The sequence below is a fragment of the Mobula hypostoma genome, chromosome 23 (assembly GCF_963921235.1).
Source record: "Mobula hypostoma chromosome 23, sMobHyp1.1, whole genome shotgun sequence".
Lineage (NCBI taxonomy): Eukaryota > Metazoa > Chordata > Chondrichthyes > Myliobatiformes > Myliobatidae > Mobula > Mobula hypostoma.
Genome location: NC_086119.1, coordinates 53468862 through 53482450, shown reverse-complemented (window position 1 = coordinate 53482450; position 13589 = coordinate 53468862). Strand labels below are relative to the sequence as shown.

At 43.2% G+C, this 13589-nt stretch overlaps 1 protein-coding gene and 1 non-coding gene across 2 annotated transcripts in view; both read left to right on the top strand.

Annotated features, from left to right (window-relative positions):
- Positions 1 to 13589, top strand: part of cct6a (chaperonin containing TCP1, subunit 6A (zeta 1)) — a 41065-nt gene that overhangs the window by 3829 nt on the left and 23647 nt on the right. Inside the window, exons 5-7 of the mRNA XM_063031557.1 lie at positions 5340 to 5443; positions 10506 to 10616; positions 13070 to 13229. Of these exons, the coding sequence (XP_062887627.1) occupies positions 5340 to 5443; positions 10506 to 10616; positions 13070 to 13229 (375 nt within the window). The remainder of the gene's footprint in view (positions 1 to 5339; positions 5444 to 10505; positions 10617 to 13069; positions 13230 to 13589) is intronic.
- Positions 3246 to 3373, top strand: LOC134337126 (small nucleolar RNA SNORA15). Its single transcript, XR_010015938.1, has one exon. It is a non-coding gene; the product is annotated as a small nucleolar RNA SNORA15 (small nucleolar RNA).

The window sequence follows — 13589 nt, the reverse complement described above, 5'->3', positions numbered from 1 at the left end:
ATTCTGCCATCATACTTGACCTACCAAAATGAACCACCTCACACTTATCTGGGTTGAACTCCATCTGCCACTTCTCAGCCCAGTTTTGCATCCTATCAATGTCCCGCTGTAACCTCTTACAGCCCTCCACACTATCCACAACACCCCCAACCTTGGTGTCATCAGCAAACTTACTAACCCATCCCTCCACTTCATCCAGGTCATTTATAAAAATTACGTAGAGAAGGGGTCCCAGAACAGATCACTGAGTCACACCACTGGTCACTGGCCTCCATGCAGAATATGACCCATCTACAATCACTCTTTGTCTTCTGTGGGCAAGCCAGTTCTGGATTCACAAAGCAATGTCCCCTTGAATCACACGTCTCTTTACTTTCTCAATAGGCCTTACTTATATGGGGTACCTTATCAAATGCCTTGCTAAAATCCATATACACTACATCTATCCTCATCAATGTGTCTATATGCATCCTCAAAAAATTCAATCAGGCTCGTGAGGCACAACCTGCCTTTGACAAAGCCATGCTGACTATTCCTAATCATATTATTCCTCTCCAAATGTTCATAAACCCTGCCTCTCAGGATCTTCTCCATCAAATTACCAACCACTGAAGTAAAACTCAATAGTCTATAATTTCCTGGGCAATTCCTGCTCCCTTTCTTGAATAAGGGAACAACATCCGCAACCCTCCAATCCTCCGGAACCTCTCCTGTCCCCATTGATGATGCAAAGATCATCGCCAGAGGCTCAGCAATCTCTTCCCTCGCCTCCTACAGTAGCCTGGGGTACATCTCATCTGGTCCCGGCGACTTATCCAACTTGATGCTTTCCAAAAGCTCCAGCACATCCTCTTTCTTAATATCTACATGCTCAAGCTTTTCGGTCCACTGCAATTCATTCTTACAATTGCCAAGATCCTTTTCCGTAGCGAATACTGAAGCAAAGTATTCACTAAGTACCTCTGCTATCTCCTCCGATTCCATACAAACTTTTCCACTGTCACACTTGATTGGTCCTATTCTCTCTCGTCTTATCCCCATGCTCTTCACATACTTGTAGATTGCCTTGAGGTTCTCCTTAATCCTTTCCGCCAAGGCCTTCTCATGGGCCCTTCTGGATTTCCTAACTTCATTCTTAAGCCCCTTCCTGCCAGCCTAGTAATCTTCTAGATCTCTATCATTGCCTAGTTTTTTGAACTTTTCGTAAGCTTTTCTTGACTAGATTTACAACATCCTTTGTACACCACAGTTCCTGTCCCCTACCATCCTTTCCCTGTCTTGTCGGAACGTACTTACGCAGAACCCCATGCAAGTATCCTCTAAAAGTCTGCCACATTTCTTCCGTACATTTTCCTGAGAACATCTGTTTCCAATTTATGCTTCCAAGTTCCTGCCTGATGGCCTCATATTTCCCCTTACTCCAATTAAACATTTCCCTAACTTGTCTGTTCCTATCCCTCTTCACTGCTATGGTAAAGGCGATAGAATTGTTATCTCCAAAATGCTCTCCCACTGAGAGACCTGACACCTGACCAGGTTCATTTCCAAATACCGGATCAAGTACAGCCTCTCCTCTTGTAGGTTTACCTACATATTGTGTCAGGAAACCTTCCTGAACACACCTAACAAACTCCACCCCATGCTCCAGAGAGATTCCAATCCATATTTGGGAAATTAAAATCTACCACCACAAGAACCTTGTTGTTATTACTCCTTTCCAGAATCTGTCTCCCTATCTGCTCCTTGATGTCCCTGTTACTGTTGGGTGGTCTTACAAAGATACCCAGTAGAGTTATTGACCCCTTCCTGTTCCTAACTTCTATCCACAGAGACTCCGTAGACAACCCCTCTATGACTTCTTCCTTTTCTGCAGCCTTGACACTGTCTCTATTCAACAGTGCCATGCCCCCACCTCTTTTGCCTCCCTCCCAATACTTTCTGAAACATCTAAAGCCTGGCACTTGAAGTTGCCATTGCTGCCCCTGCACCATCCAATTCTCTGTAACGGCCACAACATCATAGCTCCAAGTGCTGATCCATGCTCTAAGCTCGTCGGTTTTATTCATAATACTCTTTGCTTTAAATGGACACATCTCAAACCACCGATCTGAGTGTGTCCCTTCTCTATCACCTACCTATCCTCCCTTTCACAGTCTGCAAGCTTTCTCTATTTGTGAGCCAACCTCTCTTTCCTCCGTCACTTCAGTTCGGTTCCCACCCCCTCGCAATTCTAGTTTAAACTCTCCCCAACAGCCTCTGCAAACCTCCCCATCAGGATATTGGTCCCCCTCAGATTGAAGTTCAACCCATCCCTTTTGTACAGGTCACACCTGCCCCAGAAGAGGTCCCAATGATCCAGAAATCCAAATTCCTGCCCCTGCTCCAATCCCTCAGCCTCGCGTTTATCCTCCACCTCATTATGTTCCTATACTCACTGTCCCGTGGCACAGGCAGTAATCCTGAGATTACTGCCTTTGAGGTCCTGCTTCTCAATTTCCTTTCTAACTCCCTGTAGTCTGTTTTCAGGACCTTCTCCCTTTTCCTCCCTATATCATTGGTACCAATATGTACCACGACCTCTGGCTGTTCTCCTTCCCACTTCAAGATATCATGGACGTGATCAGAAACATCCCGGACCCTGGCACCTAGGAGGCAAACTACTATCCGTGTTTCTTTCCTGCGTCCACAGAACCACCTGTCTGACCCCCTTACTATAGAGTCCCCTATCACTGCTGCCATCCTCTTCCTTTCCCTACTCTTCTGAGCCACAGGGCCAGACTCTGTGCCAGAGGCACGATCACTGTTGTCTCCCCCAACAGTACTCAAACAGGAGTACTTATTATTAAAGGGGACAGCCACTGGGGTACTCTCCAGCATCTGCTTCTTGCAGACCCTGTCCGGACTGTTATCCATTTCTCTTGTCTCCCGAGGTCCTGGTGTGACTACCTGCCTATAGCTCCTCACTCTCCCTGACCCAGATTTTGTTCCCAGTTTTTAATTTTATTTTGATTTTCTGATCATTTAAATGTTAGGACCATTCAATATTGTTTTAACAATTTACTTTGATTAATATTTGCAGAAGCTTTGTCAATTTAAAAATATTTGTTCTTGCATGTTCTGGAAATGCTGCAGGCTTGGTACAATTTTACATTTTGTAACTGCATTATATTTAAAGTGTTTTACCTTGTTAAATTGTTTCAGTACATAACTGACACAAAGTAAACAACCAGAAGTTAACTTGTAGTGCATGACTGAATTCTGCATTAGCTTTTCTATAGTTAAAGCAGTCAGACATCATGCTAAATTATCTTCACCTTGACATAAATTGCCGTTGTGTCCTGTCATAATGAGTATTCGAAAGGTGAGCACAAGATTTTACAGCATTCACATTGTTTAATTCTTGCATTTGTAATAATGTGCCGTCTGTAGTCAGTATGTAAATATGTCCTGATTTATTGATTGCCCACACTGTTGACAAGATGTAAATTTATGACTGCTCATTTTTTTGGATGTGGGTATTTTTGCCAACAGTAGTTCTGTTGTATCTTTCTGATTGCTTTGAGAAGGTGAGCTAAGACTTTCAGGCATGTGATCCTTCCAGTGAACAAATTCTTACGACTGTTGATGGGCAGGGAATTTAAGATCAAGGCCCAGTGACAAAGATTTAAATTCAGATTTATTTATTGCATGTTTTGCATTGAAAACCAATGCATCTAAAGATGTGCAGGGACAACCCACACATTCCAGTGTCAACATAGTTTGCCCACAATGCTCAGCAGAACACAACAAGCGAAACAAGCCTCTTTCCTTCCTTCCACCCACCCACACACGCAGACAGGCCTCCAGTCTCCAGGCCTCATCCATCTTTGACTTCTGGACTAAAGATTGACCTTCAGACTTCGATCATCAGTATTCAGTCCTCCTGCTCGCATGATGTTTGTTCCTGAGATCAGCTGACTTTGGACAGCTCTAAAGTCATGATGTCATTCATCACTTGTTCACATTGTTGGCGTTTGAGTGTGGAGCAGAGGTCTGGACAACCGATGTGCATGTTGCTGGACTTCAAGATTGGAGTAGAGGCCTGGACTCTGGATGTCCTTCGTTACCTGTCCATGTTGCTTTACCTGGAGCATGGAGTGGAAGCCTGACTTCTAGCTCCCCCCACATCCCTGTCCCTAAACCTAAGCCTTATCTCCTAACTACCCTCTCTGTCCCGAAAGCCACCCCTATCAACTTAAATCATCCAAGTTTGAGCCTCAATCTCAACAGAGACTGCAGCTCCTTGCCATTTTGACTAGATTCTTATAAGCTTCCAGTTCACAAATGTTGGATTAAAGTATGACTTGCCAGCATGCCTTTAGATGTGGAACTGGGGGGTAGGGTGGAGGGTGAAAGAAGCACCCAGGAAAACCCTGGTGGTCACAAGGGAGAGCATTCAAACACCACAAAAGCAATGAGGTCGTTATTGATTCTAATAGCTGGAAATAATGGTGAAGCTACTTGCCATACTGTGTTGCAATTTTGGCTGGATGGTATGTTTTCTTTAAGTATCTTTGATGTGTGCCTTGGTCTGATGGTAATACTAGAGGGGTAAAACTGGGACTATATAATGGACTGCAGGGTGTGAAGGAGTACAGTTCTGCAGCTGCTGGTGCACAATACTCAGTCATGTTTGGATTCATCTTTACATTAGCCATATAAGATGAAGGGTTTCCTCACTCAAGTTCAAGTGCAGTGGTTACTTGTGTATATGTAGAGGTTTTTTTTACATTGGGTTAATTGAGCTTGGTTTCACTATTTATGATTAGTCATCTGCTCTTGGTTCAATGTGGCAGTTTTATCATTCAGCATTTGGACAGTGGTGCTGCCACAACAGATATTAAAGCTGCACCTGGAGCATATTGTGTATTCTTGCTACCTGTAGTACTTTCTCCTCCCCACCCCACCCCAGGTGTTTTTAAAAGGCTTATTGAGGCCTTTTAGTGAAGGTTTTCCCTGGTCATGTTTGTCTTGATAGGTCAGTGTTAAGGACTTGCAGAGATACTTTTTTTTCTTTAAATTGTACCACTTGCTGCTACTCCATTCATGGTGTGTTGCAAATAACATATCCAGGAATTATGATGGACTGGAGATACTGGCGGTAGACATGACTGAGTTGTTGCATAGCTCAATTTTGAGTCATCTATTGTAATTACGAAACTGATACCCAATTGAGGATGACTTTGCCAGGGTAACTATTTGTAAATAATTGCCAAGGTGGGCTGACATCAAATCTACTTGGGAAAATACATAGTTTACTAGATTTGTTTTTATTGCATCAGTGTTTTAATTACTTATAGGCTGTGGTGGATGCTGTTCTGGCAGTGAGGAAACAAGATGAGCCCATTGACCTCTTCATGGTTGAAATTATGGAAATGAAGCACAAAACTGAGAGTGACACAAGGTGAGTATGAACCACAGTGGATGTGTGTCATTTTACTAGTTGCTATTGTGGTGACCCACTTTCCAGTGCACTCAAACCGGCTCACAAAATGGCGCGCGCTGGCAGAGGCCGGCCCCAAAAAAAGCACCAGGCCATCTTCACCAGCAGGGGGGAAAACCCGTGCGCGGGAAGGGTCTGCGAATATGCATTTCCCACAGCAGTCCTGCCTGGGGAGGGCGGGAAGGCTTTAAAGGAGGCCGCAAAGTTTGAATAAACCTTTTTTTCGCAACTACAACTCACCGACTGCGTGTCGTTATTCTAGCGCTGTGTGTAGCACACCGCTACATTTGGTGACCCCAACAGCCAAAACGATATTTGGACCAGAGATGACCGACGCCACATCTGTTCATGCAGTTTCATTAAAACTGCCAAGCTTCTGGATGCTGCGACTTCGCCTATGGTTCGAACAAGCAGAAGCCCAATTCCACATTCGGCAGATAACCGCGGATTCCACTGGTTACTATTACATGGTGAGCTCCCTTGACCAGGACACAGCTGCACAAGTTGAGGAGTTTATACAGTCGCCCCAGGAGGATGGCAGATACACAGCATTCAAAACCCTGCTCATAAGGACTTTTGGACTCTCACGGTGCGAGTGAGCTGCCCGCTTACTGCACCTGGATGGTTTGGGAGACAGGTCGCCATCAGCATTAATGAATGAAATGCTGGCCCTGGCTGAAGGACACAAACCCTGCCTCATGTTTGAGCAGGCGTTCCTCGAGCAACTGCCCAAGGACATATGCCTGCTGCTGTCCGACGCAGATTTCAGCAACCCCTGGGAGGTGGCGGCCCAGGCAGATGTGCTGTGGAATGCCAAGAAGGAGAGAGGGGCGTCCGTCACACAGATCACCAAGCCGCGTGCCCAACAGCAGACCAGACCAGGCTTGGCAGCAGAGCCTACAAAACCCAGCGACGGGAGTGAGGAGCCCAACGAACAGTGGTGTTTCTACCACCAGCAGTGGGGCACAGAGGCCTGCCACTGTAGACCGCCCTGCAAATTCCCGGGAAACATCAGGGCCAGGCGCCGCTGATGGTTATGGCAGCTGGCCATCAGGACAGCCTCCTGTATGCCTGGGACAAGCAGTTGGGACACCGCTTTTTGGTCGACACGGAAGCAGAGATCAGCGTTTTACCTCCAATGAGTTACGACACCCGCAACAGAGAACTGGGACCCACCCTGAGGGCCGCCAATGGCAGCACAATACAGACCTATGGCACCCGCACAGTGCGGCTACAGTTCAGCTCCAGCCGGTTAACGTGGGACTTCACACTGGCCGCTGTGGCCCAACCACTCTGGGGAGATGTATCGCCGGTTCTGGGGGGCGGGGGAGTTATGTGGTGACCCACTTTCCAGCGCACTCAAACCAGCTCACAAAACAGCGCGCGCCAGCAGAGAAGTCGGCCCCAAAAAGGGCGCCAGGCCATCTTCACCAGCGGGGGAAAAACCCACGCACGGGAAGGGTCTGCGAATATGCATTCCCCACAGCAGTCCCGCCTGTGTAGGGCGGGAACAGGAAGGCTTTAAAGGAGGCCGCGATGCTTGAATAAACCTTTTTTTCGCAACTACAACTCACCGACTGCGTGTCGTTATTCTAGCGCTGTGTGTAGCACACCGCTACACTATTAAGTTACTAATGTGTTAATAGCGTGATTTTTAAATTTTAATTAAATTGTTTTAAAATTCAAAACTGAGTTTGAACATAAATTTTGTGGTATATGAAATGGCACTGTTAGTTGTAATGTTACTTTGGAGCTGTGTTTTAAGGAGAAACTTCCATAAATGTGGAGGCACAACTGTAGATGCTGCAGTCTGGAGCAGAAAGCATTTTGCTAGTGGAACTCAAATGAGCTGAGCTGCATTTGTGGGAGGCAAGGGGCAGTTTTGTTGCAGGATTTCAAACTAAAAATTGACAGTTCTCTTCCACCCTGTAGATGCTGCTTGTCAATGCTGAGTTTTTGTTTTAGTAAGTGTCATTAACCTTTTTATACTACTTCCAAGTTACACTGGTGTGTGAGTTTGTCTTAATGGAAGAAAGTAATACACAAAACAGTTATAAAGCTAGAACTGTAAATTTAAGGCATATTGGAATTTCAGTCAATAATTCTCAAATTGGTGTTTTATTGAAAAATCATGGAGCAAATAGTGCAGTATGGTTGACTCAAGGTGAGAATGCAATGTGTATAGTTCTTTCACGTGGCTGCGGTAATACCATGCAGCAACCATGTTCATTGGTGCAGGCTTTTGAGCTGAACAGCTTTACTTGTCATAAATTGGATTGAGTTCATAGATTCCACAATTCAAGGGACAATGGCATTACAAAGAGTTGAATGGCCACACATGTTTATGTGAGTATTTCAATTGATTTTGTATGAAACCGGAGTAAAAAGGGAGGAAGGGGCTTCTGAAATGTGTTGAAAATTCTTAGCCCAGTATATTTTTTGGAAATTTTCTAGACCAAGTATGTTCCCACAGGGGAAAAAAAAACTTACACCAGTGTTCCTTGGATGATGCTTTCAAGAAGATGCATTTCATTGTATGTCTCGATGTACACAAGACAAATAAAGCTAGTCTTCTCTCTTGAGTATCTCTTTATTCCTCTCCCACTCTTAAGATTCTTACCTTTTTAAGTAAGACCTTAAAATATAGTAGCAGAAGCAGGCCATTCAGCCCATCGAGTCTGCTCCACCATTCAATCATGGCTGTTCCATTCATCCTAACTCTCCATACCCTTTGATGCCCTGGTTAATCAAGAACCTATCTATCTCTGCCTGAAATGCACCCAATGACTTGGCCTCCACAGCTGCTCGTGGCAACAAATTCCACAGATTTACCACCCTTTACTAAAGTAATTTTTCTGCATCTCTGTTCTAAATGGACGTCCTTCAATCCTGAAGTCATGCCCTCTTGTCCTGGACTTCCCAACCATGGGAAATAACTTTGCCATATCTAATCTGTTCAGGCCTTTTAACACTCGGAATGTTTCTATGAGATCCCCCCCTTGTTCTTCTGAACTCCAGAGAATACAGCCCAAGAGCTGCCAGATGTTCCTCATACAGTAACTCTTTCTTCCCTGGAATCATTCTCGTGAATCTTCTCTGAATCCTCTCCAATGTCAGTATATCTTTTCTAAAATAAGGAGCCCAAAACTGTGCGTAACACTCCAAGTGTGGTCTTGCGAGTGCCTTATAGAGCCTCAACGTCACATCCCTGTTCTTATATTCTATACCTCTAGAAATTAATGCCGACATTGCATTCGCTTTCTTCACCACTAACTCAACCTGGAGGTTAACCTTTAGGGTATCCTGCACAAGGACTCCCAAGTCCCTTTGCATCTCTGTATTTTGAATTCTCTTCTCGTCTAAATAATAGTCTGCCCATTTATTTTTTCCACCAAAGTGCATGACCATACACTTTCCAACATTGTATTTCATTTGCCACTTCTTTGCCCATTCCCCCACACTATCCAAGTCCCTGCAGGCTCTGTTTCCTCAACACTACCCACTCCTCCACCTATCTTTGTGTCATCAGCAAACTTAGCCACAAATCTATAAATCCCATAGTCCAAATCATTGACATACATCGTAAAAAGCAGTGGTCCCAGCACAGACCCCTGAGGAACTCCACTGGTAACCGACAGCCAGCCAGAATAGGATCCCTTTATTCTCACTCTCTGCTTTCTGCCGATCAATCAATGATCCACCCACACTAGTAACTTCCCTGTAATTCCATGGGCTCTTATCTTGCTAAGCAGCCTCCCTTGTGGCACCTTGTCATGTAACTACAAGGTTAATGGCAGAATTCTTGATAGTTTGTAGGAACAAAGGGATCATGGGGTCCATATCTATAGATCCCTCAAAAGTTCAGCATATGTTGATAGTATGGTTAAGAAGACGTATTGACTTTAGGCCTTCATTAATCGGGGGACTGAGTCCAAGAAGCACAAGGTAATGTTGCAGCTCTATAAAACTAGTTAGACCACACTTGGAATATTATTTTCAGTTCTGATTGCTTCAGTATAGGAAGGATTTGGATGTATAGGAGATTTACCAGCATGCTACCTGGATTAGGTTGAGGATGGTAGGACTTTTCTCTTCGGAGCAAAGAAGGGTGAGAGGTGACGTGATAGGTTTATAAGATGAGACACATAGATTGAGTTGTACAACCAGAGACTTTTTCCCAGGATGGAAGTGGCTAATACAAACTTTAATGTGTTTGGAGAAAAGTACTAAAGGATGTCGAAGTATATTTTTTGCTACGATGGTAGGTGCATGGAATATGCAGCCAGAGGTGGTGTACGGGCAGATGTATTCAGGACTTTTAATAGACTTATAAATGAAATAAAAATGGAGAGCTCTATGAAGGGTTCATTTGATCTTGGAGTAGGTTAAAGGGTTGGCACAACATCGTGGACCAAAAAGCCCTATTTTTGCACTGCTCTATGTAATCTTGCTATATTTGGTAATAAAATTGTAGGACCTTGAGCATATTTGCCCATCCAGCAAATTTACCACAGCCCTGTAATTTGTTGGAGTCTTCCTTATCCAGTTAAGGTTCCGATGTTAATGTAAAGTTGGAAATACTTTTTCCTTAAGTCACAACTTCGAAGTAGCAATTGGCACAGACCTCATTGTGGAACATTACTTCTCTTAATGGTAGTCTCTGGGTGTTGAAGCCAAATCCATTCTGCATTTCCTAACCCTGCATTCTCTGATCTTTCGTTATTATGGGAAATCGGAGAATTCAGACATTTTTCATCTGAATTTAAACTGTGATCTGATACCTTCAGGGCTTCATGCTGTACTGACTGATTATTGGAAGCTATTTTATAATGTCTTAATACACTTGATTCATTTTTATTTAAACTACACAGTTGCAAAATTTCTAGTGAATTTAAATTGGAAGTGAAGCTATGAATCAGGCTCAATGAGCAAGATGCCTATTCATCAAAAATTTTGAAACATTTGGATATTGTACTGCATTTTACCACTTACTAAATTGGTGGATAATGTATTTCTTTTTCAGCTTTGTGAGAGGAATAGTATTGGATCATGGTGCTCGTCACCCAGACATGAAGAAAAGAGTGGAAAATGCATACATTCTTACCTGTAGTGTTTCACTGGAATATGAAAAGACGTATGTGAACTTTTGCTTTTCCTGAAGTTAGTTTGAATTATAGCCTTGAAAATTTGTAAAGAAGCAATTTTTCTGACTGCAATTGAATTTTGATTTGGGATGTCAAGTCTTGAAACTTAACTGAAATGATGAAATGCCTTTTCAGGAGTTGGGTAAAGCAAAGATTTGGGAATGTACAGATCATTTTTAAGATTACATTGGCAAGTCAAATTGGTAAAAGGCTTATATGAAGGTCTTGTGGAGAATTTGAGACAAAAGTAAAAAACATTAAATCTCTGAAATGCTCATTAGACCTTGTGCTTTCTCATCTTGAGCTCTGAGGATGTGAAGGCATTAGAGAAATGGAGGTTTATTAGAATGGTGACAAGGACGAGGAGTGTTTATGTTAAGAGTTGGGTTGGGAAGGATTAGATTAGATTATGAGGACACTCAGTCCTCATTTATTGTCATTTAGAAATGCATGCATTAAAAAATGATAGTGTTCCTCCGGTATGATACCACAGAAACAAGACAGACCAAGACTAAAACTGACAAAACCACATAATTATAACATATAGTTACAACAGTGCAAAGCAATACCGTAATTTGATAAGAGCCGGCCATGGGCACAGTAAAAAAAAAGTCTCAAAGTCCCGATAGCCCCAACATCTCACGCAGACGGTAGAAGGAAGAAACTCTCCCTGCCATGAGCTTCCAGTGCCACAAACTTGCTGATGCAGCATCCTGGAAGCACCGGACCTGAGTCCGTCCGAAAACTTGGAGCCTCCGACACCGAGCACCACCTCTGCCGAGCACTTCGACCCCGGCCCCGGTCCCCAAGCAACAGACAAAGCCAAGGATTCGGGGCCTTCCCCTCCGGAGATTTTGGATCACGCAGTAGTGGCGGCAACGAAGCAGGCATTTCAGAAGTTTCACCAGATGTTCCTCCGTGCACTCACGTCTGCCTCTATCAAATCAGGATTGTGCACGGCACCCTACTTAACAGATCTTGAGTACTTCAAATAAAGAGAGATTTCCAGTAACTGATGGGTTGGCTGCTACAGTAAAATATTTTTTTTGCTGAAATATCATATTTATGGGGCTTACTGAAAAAAATTGTCTAACTTCCAGTGGTTTTTCTGCAAGCCTTGCATGAAAACACTGGTGCTAAGCAAATCTTTAGTGAAAAGTTAAATCACTGACAGCAATCAAGGACACCGTTAATCTGAGTGAATTTGAGGGTTTAGTGTTAATGCATTTCATGTTGACTGCATGGATTTTAATAACTTGAGGGAGGAGAGAGAGCGCAGAGCAGCCCTCCGATGAAAAATGATATCGTATCTGTTAAATAGGGGCCGTGGACAATTCTGATTTGATGGAGATGGACATGAAAGCACAGAGGAACATCTGGAAAAATTTCTGAAACGCTGGTTCGCTGCTGTCATTACTGCGCGGTGGGGAATCTTTCGGAGGGAAGGCCTCAAAATCCCCGGCCTTGCCTGCTTTTGGCGCCCGAGAAGGAGGTCGAATCGTTTGGATAGAGATGGCGCTCAGTACTCAGTGTCGGAGAGCTGATCAGAGCTTGAAGTTTTCGGATGACTCAAAGTCAGACCGTGGTCGGGTATGGCAGGGAGAGTTTTTCTTCCTCCTCCTGTCTGCTTGAGGTGTGGGACTTTTGAGAGACTTTGAACTTTTACTGTGCTCATGGACTTCTTCATCAAGTTATGATATTGATGCACTGTTGTAACTATATGTTATAATTATGTGGCTTTGTTAGTTTTTTTTTTCAGTCTTGGTCTGTCCTGTGTTTTGTGATATCACACCGGAGGAAATATTGTATCATTTCTTAATGCATGCATCACTAAATGACAATAAAAGAGGACTGTATGTCTTCATAATCTAAATTACTCAGCATGATCACTTTTTAAAAAAAAATTTGATGTGGTCTCGTGAACAGAGTCATCAGGGACCAAACAGATGGCAAATTGCAGGGAGTTCTGCAGTGTTTAATACTAGATACAGTACTTGATGTGCTAATTAATGACAGTTTTGAAGTCCTCAGATGACACCTGAGTTAGTGTGATAGAGAATAGAGGAAGGAAAAAAGTGATATAGTTAATGTCAGACAAGGCAAAGAAATAATAGTACATCATGTTGTTGCTTACAAATGGTTAAAATGTAAATAATTCAACAATAACATTCAAAGCATTACAAACATAAATATAACAACCATGATCTGCACTTGCACTGAGCCAGCCATGATTGAGCAACCTTTAGCCAAGTTCTTCTATTCCAGCCTTCAGTTTTATTATTCCACTGGTGTTCTGAAACTATTTACCTTATAGGAAAAAAATCAAAATGGTACTTGATAAAGATTGCCAAAATAAAGCCAAACAGGTTACATTTTACTAATATTTAATAGAACTTGCCATCTAAAATGTCTTGTATTACCTAGCTGTTTTATTTGTACACAGAGAAGTAAATTCTGGATTCTTCTATAAAAGTGCTGATGAGAGGGAAAAATTTGTTCAAGCAGAGAGAAAGTTCATTGAAGACAGAGTTAAGAAAATCATAGCACTGAAGAGAAAAGTTTGTGGAGATTCCAAAAAAGGATTTGTAGTAATTAACCAAAAGGTAAATGCTTTGTTAAATAATTTTATTTTCAGAACTACTTTTTAGTACAAGGCAGCTAGTCAGAGTTTAACACGAGGAATTCTGCAGATGCTGGAAATTCGGGCAACACACATTAAAGTTGCTGGTGAACGCAGCAGGCCAGGCAGCATCTGTAGGAAGAGGTACAGCTGACGTTTCGTGCAGAGACTAGCTTTTCCTTCAGTTAGTCCTGATGAAGGGTCTCGGCCCGAAACCTCTTCCTAGAGAGGCTGCCTGGCCTGCTGCGTTCACCAGCAACTTTGATGTGTGTTGCTAGTCAGAGTTTAAGATCCTTGCCAACTTGTTAGAACAGTTGGCATTGGCTGTTTTCTCATTTTAGTG